Source organism: Danio rerio, chromosome 17, assembly GCF_052040795.2.
Source record: "Danio rerio strain M-AB ecotype USA chromosome 17, GRCz13ab, whole genome shotgun sequence".
Classification (NCBI taxonomy): domain Eukaryota; kingdom Metazoa; phylum Chordata; class Actinopteri; order Cypriniformes; family Danionidae; genus Danio; species Danio rerio.
Genome location: NC_141037.1, coordinates 14,155,220 through 14,179,071, shown reverse-complemented (window position 1 = coordinate 14,179,071; position 23,852 = coordinate 14,155,220). Strand labels below are relative to the sequence as shown.

Sequence of the window (23,852 nt, the reverse complement as noted above, 5' to 3'; positions counted from 1 at the left end):
ATATATATACATTTTGATAAATTTTGAAATGTGTGTAGCATGTACATGACATATTTCATTCCTCCGTGTACCACTAGAAGAAAGCCTGCGTACCACTAGTGGTACACGTACTGCAGTTTGAGGACCACTGACATATGGTAAAGAACTTGTAGAGACCTGAAAATAATCAAATAATCAAATTAGTCTTCAAGAGTTCACACTTAGCTGATAATTGATTATAAAGCGTGTTTGCTATGCTGTCCCTCGAGCCCGGGGCTCCCTCCAGTTTGTAAAGTGAGAGGGGAGTTTGCAATCAGGTAGGTCTCGAGAACTCCCCTACTTATCAATGGTTGAAGGCGATTAGAGATTGCTGATTAAAGCTGTGGTCACACTACACTTTTCTCCCTGTAGACTTCCATTCATACGTATGTGAATGCGTCAGGCCGAAAATGCAAGCTCTTGTGACAAGTTTCGCAGTTCGCTGCATTGCAGACTTCAAGCTTGGTGAACTGTGACCTGCAAAACCACATCACTTGAGTGCGCGAGATCAATCGAGGATCAAAACATGACCTCTCTCAACAGAAATGTAAAATATGGACCAATACAATAGTATCTGGATGCACTCTTTATGATGCAAGCTGAGATTGCATCATTCAGCGATGCAATGTCAAATATAATGTACTCAAATGGAGCGAGTGGCGTCACTGTAAAGGGAAGGGTTAGGGTTGGGGTTAGGTGAGCCCATTAAAAAGCATTGGATGCAGCTCAGATTGCACTGCACCAGGTCTGCATCCAGACCCCTCTCGACCAATTGCTCGCTTTTTTAAATGTCTAATCATCTTGTTTAATCCCGCCCCTTCTCACAGCGCCGTACTACAAAATTTTGCACGCACAAACTTTAATGTGACTGCGACATAAAAGCTCATCAATGGTGCCAGTTTGGTTTGGTCAATTTACCTTTGTCACATATCTTTGGACTGTGGGAGCACACCGGAGAACCCTTGGGAAACCCACACGTGCATAAGGAGAACATGTAAACTCAGCGCAGAAACGTCTACTGGACAAGTATTTGAACCAGTGACATTCTTGCTGTGAGGCAACAGTGCTAATCACTGGGCTGCCGTGTCTCCCTATCAGGGAAAGGGGAGGAGTAGGGCTGGAGGGAGGGATTCTTCGAGACAAAAATATCTAAAGTAAGAGACTCTAGCTGCGTCCCAAATGGCACACTATACACTATGCACTCATGCGATATGTACTTATGCACTTACACACTCAATAGGATAGTATATGTATGTAGTGTCGTCCCAAATGGCACACTAATGTTTTTTTACTTAGCGGAAATTCAAACAGTTTCCCTGATGACGTTTGACGGTCGCCAATTCAATGAAATAAACAACAGAATTATCAAATAAAACCTGCCGTGAGTATAACCGCATTCACCATCGGGAGGCGCTATAATCACTCTCGTAGGAGAATTTTGCTTTCACCATCCAAAATAAATAAAGTTATCCAACATGTGCGTCCGATAGCTCCGCCCCTTCCGCTACGTAAGCAAACCTGCGGTCGTTGAGTGCGTGAAGTGTCCATCATTACACACTTAATTTTAGCAGCTGAATGAGTGCATCATTCGGGTAATTAAAGTGCACTTATTATTTTTAGAGTTTTCAGTGTGAACACACTACTTACACTATTTATACTACAAAATGGCGTAGAATAGTGCATAAGTATGCCATTTGGGACGCAGCTTCTGGTTATTTATAATGAGCTAGGAATCATGCAATTGGTGAAACATGCAATGCTAATGCAGGACCAGCTGTGGTCAATCATAGGCACGGGATCCTCTTAACATAAGTTTATGAATAAACTTCACATAGTTTACTAGGCTACAAATAAACGCATGAAAATTTGGATTATAGTAGTTAACCACAAGTTCACCATTGTGTTGTGGAACTAACTTTGGTTTAAAGTAAACATGGAGTTTTAACCCTTTCAGGCTCAAATAAAATTTTAGAAACAGGCAAAATCAATGGTTTTAACTGTTGCAAATTAGCAACGTCTGCCTTGAGAGGGTTAAAACTAGTCCTTCAAATGAAAATCAATACTAAAAAAACATGATCACTACATTTACAATGTAATTAAACTGTTTTATATTTTTGGTAGGCTAAATAAAATATAAAAAAATTGTGTGATTCTAAAAGTCTGATTCTAATCAATGCAGTAAATATTCATGGTAAGCAGCACTTTTTAAAAAAATTAAGGAAGCCAAAAGAGGTTTTTTTTTTTGCATTTTGAAGAAACTTTCAGTCAACTGTTCTGTAAAAGAAAGGACAAAATTCCTGAAAGTACTGATACTCTCATTTCAGAGTTACAGGGTCACAAGTGTAACAAAATGCATAAAGAACATGGAAAAAGGAGGTGCAACCCCATTTATTAAGCAATACAAAAACCATACAAACACGCTTTACTGGAGTTGCAGACAAAATACAACCATTGTTTTTATGATTCGACTTGATCTGGGCAAGGCCATAATAATTATTTTGTATGTGAAAACTTCTTTGTCAAAGATTAATCACAAAATGAGTCTCTTGTTTGCAAGCATAATCTGACAGAGTTATAAATTAGGCTATTATAGTTTATGAGTTGTTATTATTTACACAATTAAAGGATGAAAGAAGAAAAGATGAAAGAAAAGAAATTGTAATAACATAATGATGCTAAGGTATATTTTATTTTTACCTATATGTAATATCAATAAACATCCTTAGGTCAAAAAATCTAGATTTTAAGACTATACAATCCTCATGTTTATACGTTTTATTTTTTAAAAAATGTTCCTTATTAATTAGGAGGCTAACAGGATTACTTATTACAATAATTAAATAAGTGTGTAAGGAACACTGCAGTCTAACACAAAGAAGAGGGTCAAAAAAATTGGTGATAAAATCTGTGGTTAACGGTGTAAAAGTATGATCTGTAAAGAGAGGGAATATTTCTTAATAATGCCTAAAACTACACATCAAATTACATTAGACCTATAGAACTTAATAGACTGAGCTCAAAGTTGTGATGTATAAATATTTCACTATACAATTAAGTTTATAAAAAGCTGGATAAACTTTTATCATTGTACTTCTACAAAAATGTAATAAATAAATCAGTGTACCCCTGATAAAAAATAACAATGCATGCTTTAATTATAGTAAAACTTTAAAACTTCCAGATCCATTGATAAAACAGCTTGTTTTTGAGAATTTAATATTTATGCATATAGTTTTATGATCTGTTCGTGGAATAGAAGCAATATCAACTACTACATCATCTTTATTTAAGCTCTTAGACACTAGACAGAAATCAATTCTGGGCTGGCTGGACCCTGTTTTATTGCTCCATGTTTTATTATGTGGAAATTTGTTTCTCCAAATATCACTAAGATAAAATTCATTGATGAAGCTTTTAAGATTACGATTATTTAAGTGAACCTGGTGGCCATTCATCAGTTGTTCCACCTAGTATAATTTTAAAGTCTTCTCCAGTCCAACTAATAGAATAGTATGGCATTTGGGTATTTGTTTAGCCAACTAATAAATATCTATTTATAATATAATCTATTTATAAATAATATATTCTATCTATTCAAAAATGTTGTAACTATTCAGATAGTATATCCAAATACATTCCCCAGAATATTGTTCAGAACAACAGTTGTTAGCACTGTCGGCTCACAGCAAGAAGGTCTCTGGGTACAGTCCCGGCTGGGTGAGTTAACATTTCTGTGTGGAGTTTGTATGTTCTCCCTGTGTTGGTGTGGGTTTCCAGCAGGTGCTCCGGTTTCCTCCACAGTTCAAAGACATGCGCCATAGGTGACATAAATAAACTAAATTGGCTATAGTGTATGTGTTGGAATGAGTTTATATGAATGTTTCCCAGTTCTGGGTTGCAGCTGGATGGGCATCCACAGTGTAAAACATATACTGGATAAGTTGGCAGTACATTCCTTTGTGGTGACCCCTGATAAAGGGGCTAAGCCGAAGGAAAATAAATGAATATTGTTTTTATCTCCTCCTAGCTTTTGAAGTTTTATTAGCATTTATTGTAATGGACAAGCATTGCATTTTTGTTCAATAAAAAGTAAAACTTTCAAACATTTTTGACAGATTACCATCTATATATTTACAATTTTACACCAACTACCCTTTTAAACCATGAGTATTATAGCAAAACCAAGTTTTATTTATGATCACTATGGTTTAACTGTTTTTTATTTGTTTGTTTGTTTGTTTGTTTGTAGTAGTAATAGCTATAAATAGCTAAATAAAACGTAAATAGCAAGATAAAACGTAATCCAAAAATTCTTATTGAGCAGCTCCGAATAAAACTTATGTTTGTGTTAACTTGTATTAATAACAACGAGTTTTGTAAATTTGTCAGCGTGTTCGCGAATTTTACGTTACTAAAAACTAAGCGATCTATTTACGGAATTGTTTACATGTGACGTCACTTCCTGGTTGGCGTTTCTAGGAGGAAGAGCTCGAAGAAAGCAACAGAAAAGGCTGAAGAAGACATGGCTGAACTGTCACTGTACCTCACAAACGTGAACGTGTCTTTAGGGCAAACTATGGACACAGAGAAGGTAAAGTCATTTACAGAAGTAATAAGTCATTTGTTATTCATAACCGTACTCTATTTTGATACAGACCACAGTCGAGAAATGTCACTCTACTTCCTTGTTCGTAACATCTTTGTCTAGCAAGGAAACGTGTTATTTTGCTTATTTATAACCATCACATTAGGTTTATAGAACATTTTAATTTGTTTAATGTTTTTAAAATTAATTTCAATATAACAATGTAAATTATAGCTGTGTTGTTATGTTATAAATTACACGTTTATCTATCTGTACAGTTTTATAGTATAAATAACTATAAATTACACATCGATCTGTCTGTCTATCTAGCTGTACAGCTATCTAATTTATACATTAATGATGTATTTGAGAAAAAAAGAACAACGTAAATGATAAGTATCATTTATTTATCTCAGTGGTTTTCCTTTACTTTGTTTATTTACAGTTTATATAACCATATATTTGAAATGTATATAAAATGGTATACCAGTCTCCAAATTTCTTTCTTATATCAATCACTAAATCTATTTATTTCCATCTATATAATTTTATAATCTATCTATCTATCTATCTATCTATCATCTATCTATCTATCTATCTATCTATCTATCTATCTATCTATCTATCTATCTATCTATCTATCTATCTATCTATCTATCTGTCTGTCTGTCTGTCTGGGTTGTAACGGTATACCACTATCATGGTTTATCACGGTTTGAATGTATATGATTATCATATCGTTAACATTCATATTGTTTAAAAAAACTTTAATAAATATGTTATTAAACACAAAATTAGGGCTGCATTATTTCGGAAAAAACTGACATTGCAATACTTTGTAGTTCTGTGATTATATATTGCGACATGAATATAATTTCCCAATATGACTTAAGTAACTGTTTGGGAAGAATTCACAATTTTGCATTGATTGGGATGATTTTGTAGGGGAGTGCATCTGCATAAAATATCCAAAAAATAAATATTAAGAATGTAATAAAAAATTAAAGCACAGATAAAAACGAAATAAACTGCTTCATGGTTTTAGGTGGAATGTTACAATATTAAGGTAAAGAAATTCAATTATTAAATCTAAAATAACACTGTGTGGTCTTCATTTGATAAATAGTTAAGCACAATTAATCTTTGTTAAACTTTATATTTTTTTGTTCTCAAATGGTTTAAATTTTCTTAAATTCCCTAAATCTACAGAATCAGTGTAAAAAAAACACACTAATAGATTATGGTCGAAATTCACAATGACTCAACAAATCATGTGTACTGAACTGTTAAAGAATTAAATAATTCTATTCAGTTTTTCACCAAAAAAAATAAATCTTTAAAAATGCCACTTTTTCCCTCATAAAAAAAAAAAAAAAATATATATATATATATATATATATATATATATATATATATATATATATATATATATATATATATATATCCTTGCTTTCTGTTAAATAGTTTAAGTTGTTGTTTTTTAACTGGGAGATGTATAGCTTTACTTTTTAAATTTTATTTAAATATTTATTTTTGTAAAGGAGACTTTTTCTGCAATACATGTTGCAATATGAATATAACTTCACCAGGAATAAAGAAATCATCAATTAGGATTGATTGGAGTAATTTTCTAAGTTGCAAGCAAAAATAATTACAACAGAGCAACAAAAAAGGGAAATAAACAGTGCCTAATGGTTTTCTGGAGAGTCAAACAGCATTCAGGTACATAAGTGAATAATGAAAAGTAAAATAACACTCTATAGTCTTCATTGTATTAATTCAGTAAAACAACTCCTCATTAAAATTACACATTTACTTTTTTTTGCACCTGGATACTTAAAATTTTCTTTAAATGCCTTTAAAACGCATGCAAATTATAAAGTTTCACTCTGTTATGGTTATACTTTACAATGACTCCACAAATATCCCGTCATATTTTCTAAGATGATTATCATATCGTAAAAGTCTCAAATCGCTACAACCCTACCCTACTATCTATCAATCCGCACGATAATTTGGTTTCTCACACAGTCCAAATATATGTGGTACAGGTGAATTGGGTAGGCTAAATTGTCCGTAGTGTATGAGTGTGTGTGGAAGTTTCCCAGAGATGGGTTGCAGCTGGATGGGCGTAAAAACGTGCTGGATAATTTGGTGGTTCATTCCACTGTGGCGACCCCGGATTAATAAAGGGACTAAGCTGACAAGAAAATGAATGAATGAACAACTAAATGTTACAATTACAAAATAGTACAATCTATTATACAATAACTTAACAATATAAATTATAAGTCTATCTGGAGTAGTCTATCTTGCAGTAGTCAACATTTGAAATGGATCAGATCCTTTTATCAAAGTTGAACTCATTCATTAATTTTCCTTTGGCTTAGTTCCTTTATTCATCAGGGGTCGCCACAGCGGAATGAACTGCCAACTTATCCAGCATATGTTTTACATAGCGGATGCCCTTCTAGCGAGAGGGTGCTCGCTGCAGAGCCATTTGAGCAGAGCTGAGCTCCAGTGAGGGGGAGCATGAGCTCTCGCTCCTCCTCCTGTAAGCTGTTTTAATGCGTACACCAACCCCACCCCTAACCCTACCCCCAGTGACATCACTCGTAGAAGAAGTGCAAAAAAGGTGGAGCTCAAGCTCAAGCTCCCCCTTGCTGGAGCTCAGCTCGCCCAAATGGCTCTGCAGCGAGCACCACTTGCTTCTAGCTGCAACACAGCACTGGGAAACACCTAAATATTCTTACATTCACACACTTACACTACGGCCAATTTAGTTTTTTCAATTCACCTATAGTGCATGTCTTTGGACTGGGGGAATCTGGAGGACCCGGAGGAAACCCACGCGAATACGGTGAAAGCATGCAAACTCCACACAGAAATGGCAACTGACCCAGTCGGGACTCCAACCAGAGACCTTCTTGTTGTAGGGCGACAATGCTAACCACTGGGTCACCGTGCTGCCCCAAAGTTAAACTAAAACTAAACTATATATTAAAACTAAAACAGTTTTTGTCTTAAAACAAATTTGAAAAAAAGTCACCACTAAGTAACAATAATCTGCTTGTTTAGACTTCAGCTGTGGTGAAAGAGTTTGAAAATGTTGAACTTGGAGATCTGGGCAAAAAACAGCCAAAGATTCCTCGCAGAACAATCTACTTCGCAAGCGGTGAAACAATGGAGGAATTCAGTACCGATGAAGAGGAGGAGGAAGAAGAAGTGGAGAAAAAGAACAGTATAAGTACAGTGGATCCGGTGAGTGGCATCAGATTAGTGAATATTAATGCATTCTCAGTTTCATCTTGCGCTCATTAACAGTTGATATCTCTGATTTGTAGTCCAAGTTGACCTGGGGTCCATATTTTTGGTTTCAAATGTGGAGAGTGGCGACCTCGACCGTCTCGGGTAACGAAACTCTCTCCAGTCTGTTACAATTGCTACTGCATAAATAGTCTAAATACATTAATTAAACCAATATGTTTCAGTTTGCGACTATCTTGGAGAGAAAATGGCCTCATTGCTGGGAATCACAACACCAAAATATCAGTATGCAATTGATGAATACTACAGGATGAAGAAGGAGGTTTGTACACAAATTGGATTATTCTACAGCCTTCACTAATTAGTGCATTATATATAAAAATATAGTATATAGTGTAATATAGCTTATAATATATATTTTATATTCTTTTTTGTGAAAGTACAATAAATTTTTAACTCGTGTAGCCTGTGGGTCAAAGATGACACTGTAATATACTTTTTTTCTTTTATCGATTAAAAGAGCCCCTATTGAGCCCTTATTATGGATTTTTGAAAATGACCTTCCATGTAATGTATAATACAGCACTAAGTGAATGAAAACATCCAGCTGAGGTTTGAATCTGAAAGAGCACAGTTTTTAAAACTATTTATTCTTTAACGAAATAGTCGACTCAGAGTCAAATAAATGAATCGAATGAGTTCGGATCTTTCGCTTGAACGCGTCAACATCGGTACGGTACATCACCAAATATGTAGTTCCAGGTCTGGTAAAACGTGAACGCGCTTTCCCTTCAGACACTAGCGGAGCGAGGTGGATCACGAGACTGGTCATGACGCGAAGATGAGGCTCATTTACAGATGGAGATTCAGCTGTAGGGAATAAAGGGTTAAAGTTCATTTTGTTCCAGTCATTTTTCTGATTTTTGATACAATAACCTGCGCTGTAACCAGGGACTCGTCGGCCGTTTACTATTAGAGGAAGGAGCAGCAGAGACTATTATGTATGGGACTTTATCAGACTTTGACAGGGACTTTGTCAGTAACTGGTACAGTTCATATGGATCAGTTTCTTCTTCCTCCGGATCCTAACATGTTAAGTGTAAATAACATTGTTGCATCGTTTTGTGTAGTTTGCAAAATATATATTTGTGTTTTATAAGTTGTAATCGCCCCGCACGGCTTGTAATCATAATAGATCAGTGCTTGTACTGTATCTCTCAGGTTAAACCTTCATGGGGCTATTCACATATTGCATCCAAAACCAAATTAAAAACACGAAGCGTGCTTCTTCCTTACCAATGTAAACGAATTTTTAAACTGGCAAGAAACTGCATTACTTCAATGCATTCCTGCATTGGGCTCTCACATACTCCGTGTGCTACTTTATAGCCTCAGTGGTCCTTTCTCTTCATCTCGCGCTGAACTCAGTCGACCAATCACAACAGACATCGGCCATCGGCCCAATCAGCGCAGTTTAGCTTTGTGCTAAGGAGGGGTTTGGGAACAAATTAATAGCTGAACGAATCATATAGGAGTCATTGGGATAATTAGGTAAAAAATGTATATTATTTTTGACCTTGCATGCATATTAGTCTGTTGTTTGAGACCCCCAAAACCAAAATATGACCCTTTATAATGCAAAATAGGGGCTCTTTAAAAATATTTATCATCTTTGACACATGAGCAGTTACTAATATGGTTGCACAAAAATCTTACATTGTGATATTTTGTTTTTTCTGATACACTGTGATATGAATACAGTTTTACCAGATGCCTTAAATAGCTCAATTTGGTAAGAATTCTGGTACATTAATTGAATAATCAAATGTAAAATAGCACTGCATAGTCTTCATCCTATAAATAATTCAATAAAATGAAAGTTACAAACGGTACAATTTCTTGTGCCTGAATGCTTTGAACTCTCTTGATATCCTCATACAGTCACAGACCCTAAAGACACATGCAAATGATAAACCTTTTGGTTACATGTTACAATAAGGTTTCATTAGTTAATGTATTTACTAACATCAGCTAATAATAAACAATACTTGTACAGCATTTATTAATTGCAGTTCAACATTTACTAATGCATTATTAACATCCAAATTCATGCTTGCTAACATTAGGTTATACACTTTGAGTTAACATGAACTGTGTATTTTCATCAGCTAACATGAACAAATACTGTAATAAATGCACTGTTCATTGTTTGTTCATGTTAGTAAATGCTTTAACACAATCTTATTGTAAAGTGTTACCAACTTTTCTCCATCAAAATAAAAATGACTCCACAAATCTAATGGTATGATCTGTGGCTCCTGGTCAGCTACGTATACTCCCAAGTCAACATTGCAGATCCTTGATTGTGACTATTGCAGATGCACACACTGCGATATCAGTGCAAATACTACATGAGGCTTTGGCCTTGTGAGAACCCTAAAAATGTGTAATCTGCAGGAGGATGAAGAAGAAGAGGAGAACCGCCTCTCTGAAGAAGCAGAGCGACGTTTTGATGAGCAGCACAATCAGGAGAACCAACAACCAAAGACGGAGCAACCAGAAGCCACTGCGTCTTTTGTGAACGTGACCTTTGAGCTGGAGCAGGAATCCCATGCCAGCCCTGATGCCGCGAAAGTGCCTGCACCAATTCCCTCCTAAAATCCTGAGCGTGTTTCATGCTTCCACCATATTTACTGTAGACTAAAGGCATGCTAGATTTCTTTTTTGTGGGACGAATCTCATGAAGTTGAACATGAAGGTAACCTGTCGTATATACATAGCTGACAATGGCTCTGCTTTTGAACGCAGATCTATTTGAATGATCGTTTTATGAAGCCATACATAAAAACCTCTCTTAGTCACTACAACAATTCGCTGTACGTTTGAATAATTGTAAACACCTAAAAAGCCTGCTAACACTACAACAAATGCATGACTCTTGTCAATCAATCTAGATAAAGATGCTGTCAGATTAGTCTTAAAGGGGACCTATTATGTAAAAATCACTTTTGTAAGGGGTTTAAACACAGTGGTGTAGCAACAGTCTGTAAATATATATATAACTTCGTATGGACAAAATTCAATTTTTTTCTTATCACACTTGATATAAACAGTCTTTAGAAACACTTTGATTGACATTCTCGCTTTGTACATGTCCGAAGGGCAAAGCCCCTCCCATTAGTGATAATCTCTCCCTCATTAGCATAAACAGCCTTGAGGGAGAAGCAGCCATCCTTAGCTGTTTTAAATCTGCCACTATGCTAAAGCATAAGCATTTGTAGCTCCGCCCTCTTTTAAAAAGAGCACAATCTCATTTGAATTTAAAGCAACAGTCACCAAAACAGCACATTTTTGGGCACCCCTGCTCTAGGGACATATAGAGACTTCTTTTACATCTTGTGAAAAATGAGCATGATAGGTCCCCTCAAAACATTTCTGTTACTGATAATGTAGTGTTCAATGATCAGAAAGGAAATATTCTAGGCTTATTTTTTTAACCATATATTGTTGTTATGTGAACGCATTATTTCATTATTTTTGCTGTGAATGTGCTTTACTCATTAGATTTGAGTCTACCCCTGTTACACAAACGAAAACATTTCATTTTGGAGACTGTTTAATTTATTTGTGTACAATAATTTTGTATTATGTAGGTGAAAATGCACCTACCTTTCTATAATGTAGGTGAAAGAAAAATACAGGTTGTTTTTGTACATAATATTACTTAATAAACAATTCAGCATACAACTCTGGAATTCGGTGTGTTTTTCTGAGTGGCTTGACTATTGCATTTGTGATGTCATGTGTCGTCTAAATCTGCAGCATTGCTGTCGGTGTCGTTGGCCACCAGAACCTCTCTGTTCTCGTAAGTCCAGAACCCATTGAGGTCGATGAGGATACTAGAGACGGTGTCACCCTGACCACTGTTGACCAGATCCTGCAAAGTGATCTTATATGGATCTTTGGGTTTCACCATATCAAAGATTTCATCCTGTAAGCCAGAAACCAAAATACATGAAGGTGGTTATTTAGCAACCTCCAATAAAATGACTTGCTGATAATTGGCAATGCACAGAAGGTCATTTACCTTAACATCTTGGAAGGAAACTGGCTCTTGACCATGAATTTTCATTTGTTCCTGAATGGCCTGATATATATATAGAGAGAGATAAATCGGTTAGTTTCTGCTTAGAGCTAATAGAGTTATTAAATGTTAGCTATTTATCAACTATTTCTCAAGTGATGTTTATCAGAGCAAGGAAATGATAGATAACTAGTAGGTTGAACTGATATAAGAAATCATTTGTACCTGTTTCAGTGGATTTATTTAACAAGTGTTTATCTTAATTAGCATTATAATTATTGTAACCAATGGTGCCTGCAGCTGTACGCAGTGCGTACCTACCATGAGAGGGTGCGAATTAATGCAGCTTTTTTATTTATTTATTTTTTACAATTTAAATTGATTATTAATCAGTATACACTAAGATATATTGACAAAGTAAGAACGAATAGGAATAAATAAGGTGTGCGTTTGTGTGTTTTAAAGTGTGCATGTACTTGCATGGTGGGAGATACATAAAGAAATCTATTGGCTTTAGTTTGCTGGCAGTTTTTTTACGCACTAAAAATTACAAGTCGGATAGCAATTGTTTAAAAGGTTCAAAATGAGTGAACTCTTTTTAAAACAGCTAAACTTAATCAAGACATTTGCCAAAAGGCCTAAAACTAATGACACAAATATTGCTCATGAGACCGCAATCTCATCAGCACCTGAGCCGGGGGAACTCCAGGCCCAGCCTCCTCCCACGGAACAGCTACCTTTCAACGTGTTTTAAACAATTTTATCTGACAGACTGGCACAAATGAGCAGACATCTTCAGTCTAACAAAGAGTTTCTGAGTTCTCTCACCCTTTCAAAAGAGTTTGAGACTTTGAAGCACTTCACCTCAGATGTTACTCGTTATTCTTGTTTATCCAGTAGACAAACCGACCAACAAAAAATATATTAGGAATAAGATACAATGATGTGCTTTCATTTTCTAGGTTTCACTTGGCGACAATGCCCTAAATAATGTAGCCTTTGACAGCAAGCATCAGTGTGTTTTGAGATTGAAATAAGAATAAGGGATGATGAGGTGGGGTGGTGCTGGATATGTGTGTACCTTTCAATAAAATCCTGCAGGTGCCCCTGATTGTAACTTCTGTATTCTGTATTGTTTTTATTGTTTGTTTTTATGGAATGTGTGCAGCAATATGGTGATGCTCATAACAAATTTCCTGTCAAGGACAATAAAGTTTTACTACTACTTATGATCAATATTTAATTTAAATGATGTTCTGTGCCAGACATGGACATAACAATTCACTGTTCAAGTGCAAACAAAAGTAAAAACCTCATAAAAAAATAAATAAATACAAGCACATGCCATGAAACTGTCCACTTGTACTTGTAAGGGAAGAAAACTAAAATAACTAAAGATCAGATATTTATACGATAGACTGTCAGCTTTTCTGTTTGTCCAGTAACATCGCAGCAATATTGGTCTAACTTGGATTACTATTATCTTTTGCGCTGTTGAGCTTAAATAATTAATATTTAATAAATTGTCTACAGCTAAAAACTTCCAGTTTTCTTCTTTAAAATATCTAATAAAATATTATGTACTGTCATCATGTCAAAGACAAAAGAAATTAGTCATTAAAACTACTTTCACCAGCATGGACCACCCCACACTTTGGGCTAGATATTGTAGGGATGTATGGATGAAGGGGAATGGAATTAAGAGAATAAATAGTGAACAGGTAGGTAGGTTGATCGGGCATCCTACAATGATGCCCAGAGACTCAGAGTGGGGGTACCGTCTCTGTAATATTTAGGTAGAGTGATTAGGACCCCCCTTGATACAATCTAGGAGGGAAGAGAGGGTTATGAGGATTGTTAATGGGAAGCAAAGAAATAGAGGGAGGTTGGATTCGAGAGAAGAGGAAGAACAGTGCTTGAGGGCTGGTTTGCCTTAAATAAGTTTTAGGAAGTAGGTGATTTGTTAAGGAGGCAAGGTGAGGCATGGTCTTGCTGCCAAACTTTTGTTAACCAGTTAACTCCATATATTTAAAAGTGTGTTATAAATCTATTAAACAGCCCTTAGGAAATATTTGAAACAGAATTAAACATTCACATGAGGGTTAATAATTATGTCTTCAGCTGTACATATTATAATATATAATCTTTTGCTGGATTTAAATATAAAAAGTCCTTACTCTGAAGAAGTAGTTGAGGGCAAACACATTGAGATAGCCTTTGTTCTCCATATCCAGGAGTTTGAAGATGTACTGGAGGGCTGCAGGCTCTTTCCTATTCTCTAGAGCCAGCACAAAGTCCAGATAGGTCTTATAGTCCTGAATGGAGGCATTGGAAAGAACATATATATTTTAATATTGTTGTTAAATACAGGTATTTTCAGATAATAAAAACGTTAATGGATATTATGTATGAATCTACACGTGCACAAGAAAATTATGTGCATATGTTTAGTGGTAAACGTTTATGGGGGTGCATTTGACTCGACTAGTATCTTATATTACAGTTATGTTGTAACATGAACATACTGTATTTTTATAAAGTTATATGTCGACTATTGCGGCAGCATGGTGGCTCAGTGGTTAGCACTGTCACCTCACAGCAAAAAGGTTGCTGGTTTAAGTCCCAACTGCCCATTTCTGTGTGGAGTTTGCATGTTCTCACCGTGTTGGCATGGGTTTACTCCGGGTACTCCGGTTTCCCCCACAATAAAAAGACATGCGCTATAGGTGAATTGGCCTTAGTGTGTGTGTGTGTGTGTGTGTGTGTGTGTGTGAATGTAATCGGTGTTTCCCAATACTGGGTTGCAGCTGGAATGGCATGCACTGCTTAAAACATATGCTGGAATAGTTGGCGGTTCATTCTGCTGTGGCGACCTCTGATAAATCAGGGACTAAGCCAAAGGACAATGAATGAAGTTGACTATTGCTCTTTATTGAGACATTAATCATGATTTTGACAAAGAAAATAAACAAATAAGCATCAATATTTTCATCATAATAATATATAATAATAATAATAAACATTTCTTGAAGACCATGTAAGCATATTAGATCATTTCTGAAATATCATGACAATGAAGACTAGTGTAATGGCTGCAGAAAAAGGTCATCGCAGAGATAAATTTTAGAATATTTATTTCTAAAAATAGAATAATATTTCACATTATTTGTTTTTTTTATCTAAACACTACCTTCAGTAACATGTAATACATCTACAAGGCTCCTAATGCATTACTGCACCATATGTTGGAGCGCTGTTCAATTAGGCCTTGTCTGCAATGCATTTTGGCCAATCAGATTGTAAGTTGATAAGGGTTTACACCTGTTTCTTTTGTCCATTTTCGACCAATCCCCTTATTTTTAGAGGAGAACAGTGTATATATGTACAGTGCTCAGCATAAATGTATACTGTACATATAATGAGTACACCCTTTGTTCGAAATGAATATTATTATCAATCTTTCAGTAAAATAGCCTTTCATTTTGGGGGATTTTAACAAAACAGTTTTATTGAAGAGTGATATCCGTTAAAATATCCATTACAAATTGGTCAAGGAAATTCTTTAGGATTAGTAAGAAACATTAATACATTTAAATTAATTCAAGTGACTGCAAAAAAAAATTACAAAATTTTATATTTTTGTAAGTTTCTCTTAACTTGTTCCCTGTTTATTAAAATTGTATTTTATGTTTTCCCCTAACATATTAATTTTTGGACTGTGATCTTAAGTATTTTTCATATTTGATCCGGTTTTGATGCTAACCAATCTAGTGTATATGCACAAATATATTATTGTAAAGCATCCTATAGAAAACATATATTTAAAAGAAAGATCTGTGTGCTCATTTATGGTGAGTATTATATGTATCTAATACTTTGTGTGATGCAAATTCATGATTTATTCATACCATTTCACCATCATAGGTCAAGCATTCCTGGTAGACGCGGTCGAGAAAAACACTGGTTAGTGTTCCAGTGCCATAGCGAGACAGCTCTTCCTTACTGAGCATCCCATTATGGTCCTTATCCAGGTTGAGATATTGACCTGTATACCGGAAATATGATGATTAACATATGAGATTTAACAAATGTACAGTTGAAGTCAAACTTATTAGCCTAATGATGTTTAACAGAGCAAGAAAGTTTTTATAGTATTTCCTGTTATTTTTTTTCTTTTGAAAAAAGTCTTATTTGGATTATTTCGGCTAGAATAAAAGCATAAATAAGAATAAAATTTCTCCATAGTCTACAGAACAAACCATCACTATACAATGACTTGCCTAATTACCCTAACCTGCCTAGTTAACCTAGTTATGCCTTTAAATTTCCTTTTAAGCTGAATACTAATATCTTAATTAATATCTAGTACAATATTGCTATAGTGAAATCTGTTATTAGAAGTTTAAAGTAATTACCCTCAATTGAAACCGGTAGTCACTGACACACATAATACGTAAAAAAAATGTAAATCAATGGCTTCTGGTTTTCACCATTTTTCAAAACATCTTCTTTTTGCATTAAAGAGAAGAAAGAAACCAAAGCAGGTTTGTGACAAGTGAAGGGTGAGGAAACGATCAGAGAATTTTCATTTTTGATGCCTACCATAAACTCGAAGAGCAGAAGGTGCGGAGAACCAGTTGGACTCCTGACTCTCCTTTGACAGCTCTTCGTCTCGAAGCTAAATATTTATAAAAAATTATTAGTTTCATTCAAAAAAGTATTGGAAAAAATGTAGAGTGCCATTTCAAATAGTATGAAAAAGTGCATCAAATGTACAGTGATTTAATATTGTATTTCCTATGATGACCACTTTGTTATTTTTTTCTGATAGACAGACAGACAGACAGACAGACAGACTTTTAATTGTTGATAATAAGTGAGAATCTGCGCTCTACCTCAAGTAGGTCATCCAAGAAACTGCAAGCCAAGATGTCCTGAATTTTGATTTTGCCTGCAGATTGAGGACAAAACATTACAATGATTCTATTCATGAAAATATAAATAGATAGAACAACACAAAAAACGGGGAACTAAATAAATAAACAATGGCCTACTGGTTACAATACAAGCAAACATTTGTAAGTGTATATATCTAAATACAAGTGGTCATACATTTATTAACAGGACACTGAATGATTAAAGAAAGACACTGGATGACAGAATAACATCACACTGAATGGTTTCTGCAGGTTCTTATGCCCAATAGTTTCTGCAGGTGCTGTGATTTAAATGAAAAGGCAACATCTGGATTAAATATACAAAAACAGCATGACCACGGGAGAATTACCAGTGTGCAGAGGATCAAGGAAGAAGAAGAACTTGCGGACGGCAGTGCAAACATAAAACGAGTAGAAGGATTTCTCCAGGCCATCCAGTTGAGGGAGTGTAGGAATTAATTCTAGGATGTAGTTCTCCAAATCCTGCAGAAAATAAATAAATAAATGAATACAATATATATATATATATATATATATATATATATATATATATATATATATATATATATATATATATATATATATATATATATATATATATATATATATATAATAATTATTATATTATTAGATTACTCACAGACTCACGCAGATAACCCTGACCGGCTACATCATAGAGACTCAAACCAATCCTTGTCTGGTGCAGCCATACTACCAGAGGAAAAACATGCAGATCCACATGTGATTCATCTGTGTTACTATGTTCAGGGTCAATTAAGTACTCATAATTAAATTTAATTTCAGCGCAAATTGTATAACTACCTTTCCTCATGACATAGTTGAAGAACTGCATAATTGATATCCTCCCATATGGATCATTATGAAGGAGTTTGGCGTAAACTCTGGCGGTGAAGAACAGCCTGAATGATTGTAAAACAAATATTTTAGGTAGTCATGAGGCATTGCTCACTTGTGAATTATACTATTAGATAGACTATTAATTAGAATATAGGTATCAGCTCATGGTTTCATGTGAAACTGAGACTGTAATCTTCTCTATGACGCACTCACTTGCATTTGGTGCCTGCTTTTTCTCCAACCTTTAGGAAACTCTCATAACTGATCATGGCCTCATCACCGGTCGTGGGTGGGACTTGATGTTTATCAAGAAGAAACCAAAGATTCTGTACAAAAATAAATAAATACAGGTAATGATGTGGCCATTTTGTTTGTTTGTTTGTTTAGGTGATTTTTTTTATTTATTTCAGTTTTAGTCTAAAAGACCAACCATAGTTGTAATTGTCATGTTAAAAATAAAATAAACAAATAAAAGAAAGAAAAAGAAATATAATTTTATTTTTATTATTATTTTTATTGTTTTATTTTGTTGTTGTTTTATTTTATTATTATTTCATAGTTTTATTTTTAATATTATTTTTATTGTTTTACTATAAAATAAATTATAAAATAAAACAACAACAACAAAATAAAACAATAAAAATAATAAATAATACAAATAAAACTACAACAATTTTTTTAAATAATACAATAAATAATAATAATAATAAAACAACAAACATAATAATAAAACAATAAACAATAATAAAATAAACAATAATAAATAAGATAAATAAAAAAATAATAAAATAAAATAATAATATAAAAAATTATAATAATAAATAACATAAATAATATTAAAATAAAACAACAACAAAATATAAAAATATAAGTAAATAATAATAAATAATATACATAGTAAAATAAAACAAATAATAATAAAACAATAAAATTATATAGTAAATACTAATAAATAATATAATAAAATAAAACAAAAAAGTAATAAAACATCAAAAATAATAAATAAATAATAATAAATTTAAAAAATAATAATAAACAGTACAAATAGTAAAGGAAATAATAATAAACAATATGCATAATAAAATAAAACAAAATAATAATATTAAAACAATACAAATATAAAAAATAAATAATAATGAATACTAAAATCAAATAAAAAGCAAACACATTTAATAAAGTCAATGCAGAATGTTTTCTTTGGGGCACCAGCCAAATAACATGTGCTCTCACTTGTAACTCTTCATTGTCCAGTAGTTCTCTGCTTTTCCTCTGGAGAAACACTGCCCTCGATTCTTCCCTGAGTTTCTGCATTAAGACTTCATCTTCTGCAGGAAGCTGATGAGAAATATTGAACAGTCACAATTAATATTATAATTTACTGTTTTTATTCATTCATATTTTCATTGTAATCTTTTTTTTGCTTTATTCAAACTATATCTTAGTTATAATCTGTAATAATAATAATAAATAACATAAAATAAAAATGTTCCTCAGACGATTATATTCAAAGACTAGAGCTAGGTTTATCTGTGTCATCAATAGGTCAGATTATGACACATGGACGTACAGTAATTGTAACATTCTGGTTTTAATATAATATTCCACCACCACTCACAGCGCTGTATTATTATTACTGATCAGACCATGATCAACCCACCCTGTAGTAGAAGCGTGGGATGTGTTTAAATGAATCATCTTCTCCTTTTTCACCCCCTTTCCATTCAGTGTAATACTTGCTGAACAATTCAGATTCCTCTGCTTTCTTCTCCTCCTCTGTTCGGCCATCTGTTCAATACAAGGATAGATATGAACCCACACATTACAATTACTCACGCAGTACCAACCTCCTCTATACTAAATTAAATGATAAGCACAACATTTTTATCTACTATTCGAAGTAAACTGTTTGTAAACCTGAGAAAACCTATGGATGAATTTCTACTATGCAATACATTTTCAAGTAATTCCATAATTCATGTTGTTATTTAGTTAGTAAGTTAGTTTGTTAGTTAGTCAGTTTATATAGCTCACTTTTTACAACACAACGTTGCCCAAAGTGCTGAACACAATCAATACTTATTAAAATAAGTCCTACAGCACATACAGTTGAAGTCAGAATTATTAGTGCCCCTGTTTATTTTTTCCCCCAATTTCTGTTTAATGTAGGGAAGATTGTTTCAGCACATTTCTAAGCATAATAGTTTTAAAAACCTATTTCTAATAACTGATTTATTTTATCTTTGCCATGATGACAGTAAATAATATTTTACTTGATATTTTTCAAGACACTTTTATACAGCTTAAAGTGACATTTAAAGGCTTAACTAGGTTAATAAGGTAAACTAGGCAGGTTAGGGTAATTAGGCAAGTTATTCTATAACGATGGTTTGATCTGTAGACTATCGAAAAAAAATTAGCTTAAAGGGGCTAATAATTTTGTCCCAAAAATAGTTTTTAAAAAAATTTAAAACTGCTTTTATTCTAGCTGAAATAAAACAAATAAGACTTTTTCCAGAAGAAAAAAATATTATCAGACATACTGTGAAAATTTCCTTGCTCTGTTAAACAAAATTTGGGAAATATTTAAAATAGAAAAAAAAATCAAAAGGGGGCTAATAATTCTGACTTCAACTGTACATAACAATATAACAAGACAAACCTCTTGACACAGTAAGAATAAACTGATCAGATGACATTAGTGACCTACAAGGATTATATACATGTAGGAGAGCTGTTAAATAAGATGGTGCCAGACCATTTAATGATTTATGAAATGAATAATTTAAAATCAATCTGTATAAAACCACACGTTTGGAGAACGTGCCAACCCCCAGCCTATTTAGTTATAATATATTTTCCCTTATCTCTCGCTTTTAATTTTTTCTTTTCTTTTATTTATTTTATTATCACTGTTTATGTTACTTAATACACCATGTTGTCAACCTCCGACCTGTTTATATGCTCAATTTGAAAAATGAATGCACATCATATATTGTTTATGACAGGGGTCACCAACATGGTGCCCACGGGCAACAGGTAGCCCAAGAGGATTACATGTGTTGCCCACAGGCCTGTTCTAAAAATAGCTCACCATCGCACCACATACCAGTAAGCTGAATCTAGCATTTTTTGAAGCTATTCTTTTTAAATCACACCTGCACTGGTGTAAAATTTGTTAATGACATTAAGGTGTATATATAAAAAAACTAAAACTATTTCAGACAAATAAAGTGTTGCATATTGATATTTCTGTTTCTTACCATGTTAAATCATTGTTGAGAACTATTGTGAGAAATCATTAACATGATCTGTCTCTTCACATAGATGAATATCATTAATCAATAATAATAACAACATATAATTAAAAGTTAATTGAGAAAAATTGGTATTTAAGAAAGTGTGTATCAAACTGGTAGCCCTTCACAATAATTGGTACCCAAAAAGTAGCTCTCAGTTTCAAAAAGGTTGGTGACCCCTGGTTTATGCACATCATATGCTGTGTGTTGCACAATATGAGGGTTATAGTTTGGTTTATTTTTATTCTTTTAAACAATTTTTGTATTGTTATATACTTTTTTTCTATTTGTACTGTTAATGTATTTTTGTTTTATTTTTGTTTTTTAACAGTCATAAAAAATCCAATAAATAAATATTTGAAAAAAAAAAAAAAAATCTGTGACCTAACAAATTGTCAGTCAAGAGAGGAAAGACCTGTGAATATGTGTTCATGCTTGCAAGTCCTTGACAGAAGCCTCGCAGCCACATTTAGGACTCATTGCAGTCTATTCAGGGCATGTTAATCTATACAGGATAAAATACAACACTAACTACAATTTTACTTATGGCAATCAAATCATACAGTTTAAATTTATTATTAAATAATACTGTAAATAGATTATGATGTAAGTTTAATTTAATTTGCCACAAATTTGATCATAGTATATTTTATAAAGGGCCAATTTATCCTGTATTAAATAATACCATATGCATCTGAAAAATTAATTGACAATTTGATTAATTCACATTAGGGCTGCACGATATTGGAAAAATCTGACATTATGATATTGTATTGTAATATACTGTATCTATAAATTTTCACCAAATGATTAAACAGCACTATTTGGAAAGAATTTATAATCACACTTTTTTTAAAGCTTTAATTCTTGACATTAGCAAAGCATTAAATATGACCTTTGCTTTAATAAACTCATAACTTTGTCCTTATTAATAGATATCAAGTTAAAAGATATAAGAAAGTTTAGGTATTGGGTTAGGGATGTAGAATATGATCATACAGAACATTTGCTTTATAAGTACTAATAAGCAGCCAGTACCTCAATAACATGCATGCTAATAAGCAACTAGTTAATAGTGAGAATTGGTCCCTAAAATGTTACCGAATGTATTCATTTTGATTGACTGGGATGATTCTGCTGGGGGAGTGAGTGAGTCATGCATAAAATGTATTAAACAAACTACAAGCATTGATAAATGCAACAAAGCAAAGAAAACTCAACATAACTCAACAACTCAACAATGCATTTATATGCGACGTGACTATTGCGGATGCACACTGTGATATTAATGCTGAAACGATGTATTGTGCAGCCCTAATTCACATCATTTATTTATATTTACACATTTATTTACCTAATCAAAGTGTTATTTCTCATTTTGTTTGCTTTTATTACATTTTGAGTTATTTATGAGAAGCATATTTTTGTATTCATTTGTTTATAATCATTGAAAATATAGCATCACCCAATTTTATTATTTTGTTTGTTTATAGTTGTTTGTGCGTATTTATAGTAATAAAATGATTGATTAATTGTTTTAATCTGATTTAATTTGATTATATAATTCACTGATTATCATTATTAATCAAGTATTCATTCTATTTTATAATGCTACATTTAAACAAATTAAACACTAAAATCTCATTTCTTAACTGGTTTTGCACAACAAAAACTATCCGACATGGGTTGGGTAAATCTTTTGGCTGATTTTGGAAAAATTTGACATTGTGATATTTTGTTATTCTGCGCTATACATTGCGATATACTTTGTTATTCTTGAAAATAATGTTTGGTCACACTTTATTTTAAGGTTCAGTTATCGCTTTTAGCAAACCATTTTGGCATTTGCTTTGATAAACTCCTAATTTACTCCTTATTAATAGTTATTAAGGTAGTTTAGGTATTGGGTAGGATTAGGAATGTAGAATAAGATCATACAAAACATTTGTTTTATAAGTACTAATAAGCAACCAATATCTCAATAACATGCATGCTAATAAGCAACTAGTTAATGGTGAGAATTGATCCCTAAGGTGTTACCGAATGTTTAAAATATTACAAATATTACACTACCCATATGTATTTATTTATTTATTTATTTGTTTGTTTATAGTAGTTTGTGTTTGTTTATATTAATAAAATGCTTGATTGTTTACTTTAATCTTACTTAATTTTAAGATAGAATTTACTTATTTTCTTTATTAATCCAAAACTCTTAATTAAAGTTTTTAATTATGCTAAATTTAATTAAAATAAAATTTCCTAACTGGTTTCCTGTCTGGTAACAAAAACTATCCAACACGGGTTGGGTAACTATGGTTTCAATACAACAAACTATACCATTATATGAATCTAATAAACAGCTGAAAATTAAAATAAAGTATATTAACGAGTATTTCGTATAGCTTACATTACAATGTTTTACTAAATCTGTCAGCAAATTTAGTGTTGCTATAGTAAAACACGGCTTATTTTCACTCTAAATCCTTCTTGATGTATTTAATTAAGTAAGGGATTCCTATTTACGCCTATAAAGGTTATATTATTTGCATACATTACACACATTTGATCTCGCTATAAATCTCTAAAGTTGTTGATTAGCGAACAATCATCTTACCAGGTTTCAAAGAGGCGAGTCTTTTTCGCAGTAAATCTTTCCAATGTGCGGTTATGTCGTTTGCCATTCTTAAATACACTCGATCATAATATGTTTTAAATTGTGTATACACGCCACTGTTTAACAAATATTACTAAGTTTAAACAGAGCCTGGTCGATCGACTGTTTACATCTCTGACATGCAGTCGCG

General features: G+C 33.1%; 2 protein-coding genes across 2 annotated transcripts; one reads left to right on the top strand and one right to left on the bottom strand.

Moving 5' to 3' along the window:
* Window positions 1–4,495: 4,495 nt before the first annotated feature.
* On the top strand, window positions 4,496–11,617 carry fam177a1a (family with sequence similarity 177 member A1a). Its single transcript, NM_001105707.1, has 5 exons — window positions 4,496–4,609; window positions 7,682–7,864; window positions 7,948–8,014; window positions 8,095–8,192; window positions 10,328–11,617. Exons 1-5 carry the CDS (start codon window positions 4,541–4,543, stop codon window positions 10,526–10,528), a joined length of 618 nt encoding a protein of 205 aa, NP_001099177.1. The 5' UTR covers window positions 4,496–4,540; the 3' UTR covers window positions 10,529–11,617.
* Window positions 11,474–23,838, bottom strand: ppp2r3c (protein phosphatase 2, regulatory subunit B'', gamma). The gene is given in 13 exon segments (NM_200131.1): window positions 11,474–11,861; window positions 11,958–12,017; window positions 14,132–14,269; window positions 15,863–15,999; window positions 16,557–16,632; window positions 16,850–16,905; window positions 17,242–17,374; window positions 17,532–17,602; window positions 17,714–17,811; window positions 17,963–18,075; window positions 18,980–19,084; window positions 19,407–19,534; window positions 23,663–23,838. Coding segments are annotated over 13 exon segments (1,374 nt in total). The 5' UTR covers window positions 23,730–23,838; the 3' UTR covers window positions 11,474–11,669.
* Between the last annotated feature and the right edge of the window lie 14 nt (window positions 23,839–23,852).